Here is a 7566-nt window from a genome sequence, read left to right as displayed (position 1 = left end):
TAGGTCCCTAATGTGGCATGTTGCCTTGACAGGTTATATCAACGAATCACATGAAAATGAAGTTTGCTACTTTTGCTTCACAGGAACCTTCACCACCGATCAAAAAATCTTCATCCTAAGATGTATGTCAAGCATGGAATCAATCATCTAAGACCTCTTTTCGAGGTGGAGACCTCCAAGTGGATTTGTCCAAAAGCTTCTAGATATTGGGAATGCCATCCATAAAAAACATTGGAACCCAAGTTTGGCCTTGTCAACTCACCCTATACACCATCCTAATAAAACCTTCTTTCATCTCAATTGTGGACACAAGGGGGTCTTTGAAGTCGCCACCTAGTTTTTACAATGGCCTAGGAATCATATATATAATGTTTTTTCCAAGGAAGGACCTTTGATCTTACTAATAGAGTATGGGTTCGGAAGTTAGGTACGTTCTTGGGAAGGTGTTAGGCACCCAAAATTGCCCAACACTAAGGTTGGTCTCCCATCGTTGTGTCTTATGTCTTAACCCTATTAAAAACAATTTCAACACTTTGTATCCTAACTCACACACGTGCTAACATGCATCTAACATACAATCATGGCATCTTTATCCCAAAACAACATATATATCAACCTAAAGCAAAAGAGAGCCAAACACAAAATATGCATGTTCATGTCAAACATGATTTACCTTTACTTACCTTGTAGCACCTCAGCACCTATGGCATCATGAATGGGCATGTAAATGCATGTTCATGTCATCAAAGAAAGAACAAACATAAAACTCTAATTTAACCATGTTGAAGATAAATAAGCATATAAGATAGAGACTCAAATACGTATGAACATAAGAAAATGATTTAAAAAAAGACAAAACATGTGAAACAAACAAACCAAACAACATAAGAAACCTGAATTAGGGTTTCTAGGCAAGCACCTGCATACGCAAGGTTTAACCTGCATATGCCTGCTCATGGCATGCGTGCGTGAACTTGTTCAACAACCCTAACCCAAAAATGTGAAATAGAAAACAGAGCACCAAAAAAAAACCCTAACTCTAGCAACCAAACATGCTCAAAACATAAAAGAACTATAAAACTAACCTAAGAAAGCATGCATAAACCTAAACTAAGCAAAGAAACAAGATTAAAGCAGAAAAGAAAAACAAAACATGAAAAAGAAAAGGTTGAAGCTTGATACCATAAAAGGGGTTCCCAAGCTTTGATTTTGACCGTTCCTTTCAGTCAAATCTATCATAGTCAATAAACACGTGATTAGTAATCTTAAACTCAAAAGGATTGTGGCTAGAAAATGTCCCAATCAAATAAAATTGACTTAAGGGTGTTTTGTGAAAAAACTCCCTTTTGATTCACTATTTTTCTAGTGAATCTTAGGTTTTTCTCGTGGGATTTTTGTGTGTTTTGAAAATGTACCATATAAGGCTTTTTATAGTGAAAAAAATGGGGTTTGGAATGGCTCACAGACGATGTGGGATTCGTTCCAGACCTTAGCCATTATTGTAGAAAACTTTCTTATTTCATGCTTCTGAAACCCTAGTTGTGTATGCAAGAACGTGTTTGTATATGCATTCTTTGGCCCACGTACGCAGGCTTCTTCCTAGATACGTGGGCCAAGGGTCACTTTGGTTTTTTATTTCCAAAAATAGATTTTTGCTTATTTAAAAGGTTATATTTTCTATTTTTACACTCCTCAAGTCAATTTAATATCTAATTAGGCTCTAAACTGGCCTTAGGCCTTAGAGTTCAAGCATTATTGGGGAACGGGGGCCCGAGTCGTAAGGGGTATAAAATGCGGTGTCTATAGATGTCCCTTTTTTAATTCATGAGCTTTGCTAACAAAATCAAAAGAATAAGAGACAAAACATTTTGTTTCTTCATACGGCTCAGGCCTAACCCACGCACACAACACACATCACGCATACATAGGGTGAGGTGTAACTCTAAAGAGTTGCGTGGGATTCGTATATCCGAAATCCCACCTTTGTTGTTCGAGAAATGAGCAAAGACTATTTCACTATCCCAGAACCTGTTTTGTCACTTGCAAGCAAATGGCGAGTGACTCACTATCCTACAGTCCTTAAAAGAAAAAAGAAAACAAACGAGAGTGCTCTTACAAGCTAACTCTACAAACAACAAAAGGATATAGTCTCTATGGTGTCCATCCAGGGCTCATGCCTCAAAATTCTCTGGATGACTTGCTCCTCTTGTCTTCTTCACTTCTTTCTCTAGATTTTCTAGTGAGGTTCTTGCCTCGGGTTGACCTTGGTCTCTTTCTGCTATGACTTAAATAATGCTCCCAAGTGCAGGATTGTCCTAAAGTAATAACTCGATAAGTCTGAGGTTGAATCCACAGGGAAAAAGGGAATTGATTAGTAAACCACAAGAGAATAAAACTAATGTAATAAAGTTAAATTAATTCTCTATGATAGTTTCATGAAATTAATTAATCTTAGGCTAAACAAAACTAGTGAATTAGTTCACAGGGAATACTAAGCATTTAACGTACCCAAAGTCTACGATAAATTAAAGAATTATACAGAACTAAACACTTTTCTAGATGAGTAAAACAATTAAAAATATAAAAACATAAGCATTAAAACCAATAAATAATTGTTAAGAACATACCAATAAACAGTTGGGTTTCACCCCTACCTTAGCAAGGCTTCTAGTAAGGCATAACGCAAATAAAACTCTAAAAACTATAAAGAAACTTTAAGAAAACCCAAGACAATAACTCTCTTGATATTTGTCAAAAAAATTCAAAATTTGTGTTCAAATTCGAGCTCGAGATGTGTACTTTCTAACAGATTTTGACCGCGTCAGAGAATTCATTATCGTTCAAAGTTGATGTCAAAATGGTGAACAAACATCAGTTTTCAACACATTTTCAAAGCTATTAATTCTCGTGAATAACTTGCTACTAACACATATTTTTACCCAAAATTTGATTTTTTATGGATTGACCTCACGCTATAGAAAAAAATATTTTAAAATGGAATTTGTCAACGGAACTTTTGACTTTCAATTTTACACCCTTCTATTGGCACATAGGTGGAAGCCGAATTTTGGGTAGCTAGATGGGCATATTCAAACGACAACAACTCCCTTGATTTTTGTTCAAAAAATTCAAAATTTTTGTTCAAATTCAAGCTCGGGGTGTCTAGTTTCTAAAAGATTTTGACTGTGAGTGCTAATTCCTTATCGTTCAAAGTTTTTTTTCAAAACGGTGAAAAAATGTCAGTTTTCAGTACATTTTCAAAGCGATTAAATCTCGTGAATAACTAGCTACTAACACATATTTTTACCAAAATTTTGAATTTTTATGGATTGACGTCGCACTATAGGAAAAATATTTTAAAACCAAGTTTGTCTTCCATTTTTATGCCCTTTTATCGGCACATATATGGAATCTGAATTTTGAGTAGCCAGATGGGCCATATTCAAACGACAAAAACTATCTTAAATTGTTTTAAAAAAATTCAAAATTTGTGTTCAAATTCAATCTTGGGATTTCTACTTTCTAATGATTCAAACCACATCTGCGAATTCGTTATCATTCAAAGTTTATTATCAAAACGGTGAACAAAGGTCAGTTTCAACACATTTTCAAAGCAATTAAGTCTCATGAATAACTAGCTATTAAACAAATTTTTACCCAAAATTTGATTTTTTATGAATTGACCTTGCGCTATAGGAAAAATATTTTAAAACCAAATTTGTGAACGGAATGTTCGACTACTAGTTTTACACCCTTTTATCGAAGAATAGGTGGAATCCGAATTTCAGGTAGCTAGATGGGCCATATTCAAACAACAGTAACTCTCTTCATTTGTATCAATAAAATTCAAAATTTGTATTCAAATTCAAGCTCGTGATGCCTACTTTCTAAAAGATTTAGACCACGTCTGTGAATTCCTTATCATTCAAAGTTTATTGTCAAAACGGTAAACAAAGTTTAGTTTTCAACACATTTTCAAAACGATTAAGTCTCATGAGTAACTAGCTACTCACCTATTTTTACCCAAACGTTGATTTTTTTTGGATTGAACTCTCGCCATATGAAACATATTTTAAAATGAATTTGTCAATGGAACGTTCAGCTTCCAATTTTATGCCCTTCTATTAGCGCATAGGTGGAATCCGAATTTTGAGTAGCTAGATAGGCCAAATTCAATAATTATCCAATAAAAAATAATCATATCAAATTTTCCTGTGCATCTTGCGGGTCTACGAGTAGTATATCTAAAAGCTAAAATGCAACATTTATTGTTACTACACTCCTATTGAACCACTTCAATAGCCACATCATCCACATATTTTCAACTCTCTCTCTCTCTCTCTCTATTTTTTTTTTTTCATTTTTGGTGGTTTTTTTTTTATCTTGCATCTCTACTTTAGGTTGATTAATTTTTGTGTTTTTTAGAACTCTACTTTGGTTTGATATGATTTTTTTTTTTTTTTTTTGGAAAGAAAAATCTGCATTCAATTAACCAATAATGTTTGCATCGTGATACAAAGCTTCCTTAGGTAATGGAGGTAAATCCTCCATCCAATACATATCATCTATTATATTTTTTGCATATTGAGCTAATACATGAGCCACTTTGTTTCCTCCCCTTCTTGTAAACTCAACATTCACCTAATGCAACCCTCTAAGCATCTACTGGATGTCGCCTACCACATTTCCCATCAATGACTCATCTTCATTCGGAGAGGATATGGCTTGCATGACTGTACTGTTATCACCTTCAACAATGAACTCAGAAAAACCAGCATCCATGGCAAATTCACTTACCTTTCTACATGCAAGGAGCTCCGCTTCTTCATTGCAAAAAACTTATGGTCCCTTGACTAACATTGTAGCCATAACTTCCCCTTTGTCGTTTCTAATCATTGCTCCGAACCCAGACTTGTCCAAACCAGAGAAAACACAGCGGCATTAAAGTTTAATTTATATATCGAAGGTGGAGGAGGCTTCCATGAATCCTGACTTGGCTGCTGCACCTGGTCTGCATCAAACTGAATCTGTGTAGCTCGATAGTCCTCTAGATATTCCATTGCCATTTTGTTTAGCCAACTTGGTTCATGAAATTTCCCATTGTGTATCACTCTATTTTGATAATTCCAGATCAGCCACACCTGAACCACCATCAACTCCAAATCTTCCAATGCCAACCGCTCCATCAAATACTCCATTAGCTGGAACATGTCAATCAGTCCATGTTTTCCTTTCTGTAGTGATTTTAAACTACCTGCCCACACATCTTGAGCAGCATCACAATCCCAAAGCACATGCACGGCTGTCTCTGGGAACCTGGTACAGTTTGGACAAACTGTATCCGCAATAATCCTTCTATTAACAAGATTCATCTTCATTGGTAGAATGTCATTGCTAGCTCTCCAGGCAAACACCTTAACTTTATTTGGGATTTTAAGTTTCCTTATAACAGCCCAAATACTCTTCCCAGCACAACCATCAGAGCTCTTGGCCACATTCTCTCTTCACATCAGCTCCCTAACCACCTTGTATGCAGATTTGACAGTGAACAATCCCTTCTTATTAGGCAGCCAAATTATAGAATCATCCACATACCGCCTACTTAAAGGAATTCTACTTATGGCTTCAGCATCCACTACAAAAAAAATGCCTATTAGCGACCAAAAATTTATGACGGACCCAAAAAGCCCTCTCAAAAAATCTTATTTGTGATGGCAAAATAAAGTCATCGCAAATACTTGATAAAATGTGAAATATTTGTGACCAACAAAAAAAGCCGTCGCAATTATGTGTTATAACCGTCACAAATGCTAATATTTTGGAGGGAAATTTTCCCTCCATATTATTTGCGAGGGACAATTAAAACCTCTCGCAAAAAGTGTATTATTTGTGACGGTTAAAAAAATACCATCACTAATACTAAATTATTTGTGAGGGCTAAGGTTGACCTTCACAAATAATTATTAAAATGTAAAAAATTTTGGAGGGAAATGTTCCCACCAAATTATTTCCGAGGGACAATAAAAATTCCTTGCAAAAAGTTTATTTTTTGTGTGAGTTAAAAATATACCCTCACTAATACTAAATTATCTGCGAGGGCCACAATTAGCCTTCACAAATAATCATGAAATTATTAATTTTCTTTGGAGATAAGAGTTATTTTAAAATTCCAAGAATATAATGATTGGTGAAACATAAAGTGATAGGAAATTTGTATTCAAAATTATGCCTATTAAAATTCATAATATCTTGTTTTTCATCTCTGGTTTTCAATTAGGCCACCAACTTATAGATGGTTTGCTCAAATACTTTTCACAATCTGGACTCAACTTGACTTTGAACTTCATAATTCTAATTTATCCATCATTTTCTATTTGTGTAATTAACTGCTACAAGAACTACATGATCACGTCTTTGGAAAGTTGCATGAACTAGACTACAGAGAAAATGTAATTTACATATCCACAACACATAGCAATTAGTGAATGCCAATCACTCAGTACTGGGAAATAATATAAACAAAAAAAAAAAAAAAAAAAAAAATCAGTTTTAAAATCAGTGCAAGGCAATTAAGTGGTGAGAATTGGAGGCAGTAATTTAGACTTGGATCCAAGAACTTTAGCCTTTGTGTCTGGGGAGAATTCTGTCTCAGGTAGCACTTTAACCTCTCCTTTTTTAGTGGTATGAATGGGATAACTGAGCAAATGACCTGGCAAGTCATGGTTCAAGCTCAGACAGAATAAAAATAGATAATATAATCATATATTAAACTCAATGGGGTTAATGAGAGCACTCTATACTAGGGTAATAACCTTAAAGAATTAAGAAAGAGAGCAAGAGAGATAACTGCCCGTACCTTGTCTGTGACTAAATTTCTATTTCAATAAGCATCCTTAGTATTATGCACATGGATAACTAATCTAGATGAAGCCAAATACGGTGATGGAGTTGAGCCTGTAAGCCTTTGAAATCACTCGATTATCATATTCTCAACGCCACTCCTTCTCCAATCTATATCATCATCCTCATTTTCTTCTTGCAGCACATTTGCATTACAATGTAAATTGTCTTCTTCTTGGTATGGCTCTTCTTCATCTGATGGCATTTCATAAAGGTTTCGTGGTTTGGTTTCAATCACAACATTCCATGTGGGATCTTTTATTCCATTAACATAGTAAACTTGAGTTGCTTGACTTGCTAATACAAATGGCTCTACAGTTTTCAACTTTCGTGATGTATTAACAATAGTGGTTCCGTGCCGATCTCTCTTATAACCAATTCCTTCCCGAGATACATCATACCAATCACATTTAAACAACACAACTTTGTTCCCTTCAGTATATTGAAGTTCAACAATGTCTGTTAGTTGTCCATAATAAGGCACATTGCAACTTTGATCCTCCCCTCTCACCATAACTCCATTATTTTGTGTTCTTTTACTTTCATCACATTGATTTGTATGAAATCTAAACCCGTTAACATTGTAACCACGATAAAAAACAGCCCTTTTCTCAGGGCCCCGAGCTAATGAAAGCATATGCCCATCAACTTGCCTTGTATTATATA

At 35.1% G+C, this 7566-nt stretch overlaps 1 protein-coding gene and 1 long non-coding RNA gene across 2 annotated transcripts; both read right to left on the bottom strand.

Moving 5' to 3' along the window:
* Positions 1-4892: 4892 nt before the first annotated feature.
* Positions 4893-5372, bottom strand: LOC126720009 (uncharacterized). Its single transcript, XM_050422495.1, has one exon. The coding sequence runs from the start codon at positions 5370-5372 to the stop codon at positions 4893-4895; it is 480 nt and encodes a 159-aa protein (XP_050278452.1).
* A 1039-nt stretch (positions 5373-6411) lies between these two features.
* On the bottom strand, positions 6412-7566 carry LOC126716467 (uncharacterized). Its single transcript, XR_007652135.1, has 2 exons — positions 6857-7566; positions 6412-6709 (listed from the first exon to the last, which is right to left on the bottom strand). It is a non-coding gene; the product is annotated as an uncharacterized LOC126716467 (long non-coding RNA).

This window comes from Quercus robur, chromosome 3, assembly GCF_932294415.1.
Source record: "Quercus robur chromosome 3, dhQueRobu3.1, whole genome shotgun sequence".
Classification (NCBI taxonomy): domain Eukaryota; kingdom Viridiplantae; phylum Streptophyta; class Magnoliopsida; order Fagales; family Fagaceae; genus Quercus; species Quercus robur.
Note: the sequence above shows the minus strand (reverse complement) of the source record. Positions and strands in the feature narration are given on the sequence as shown.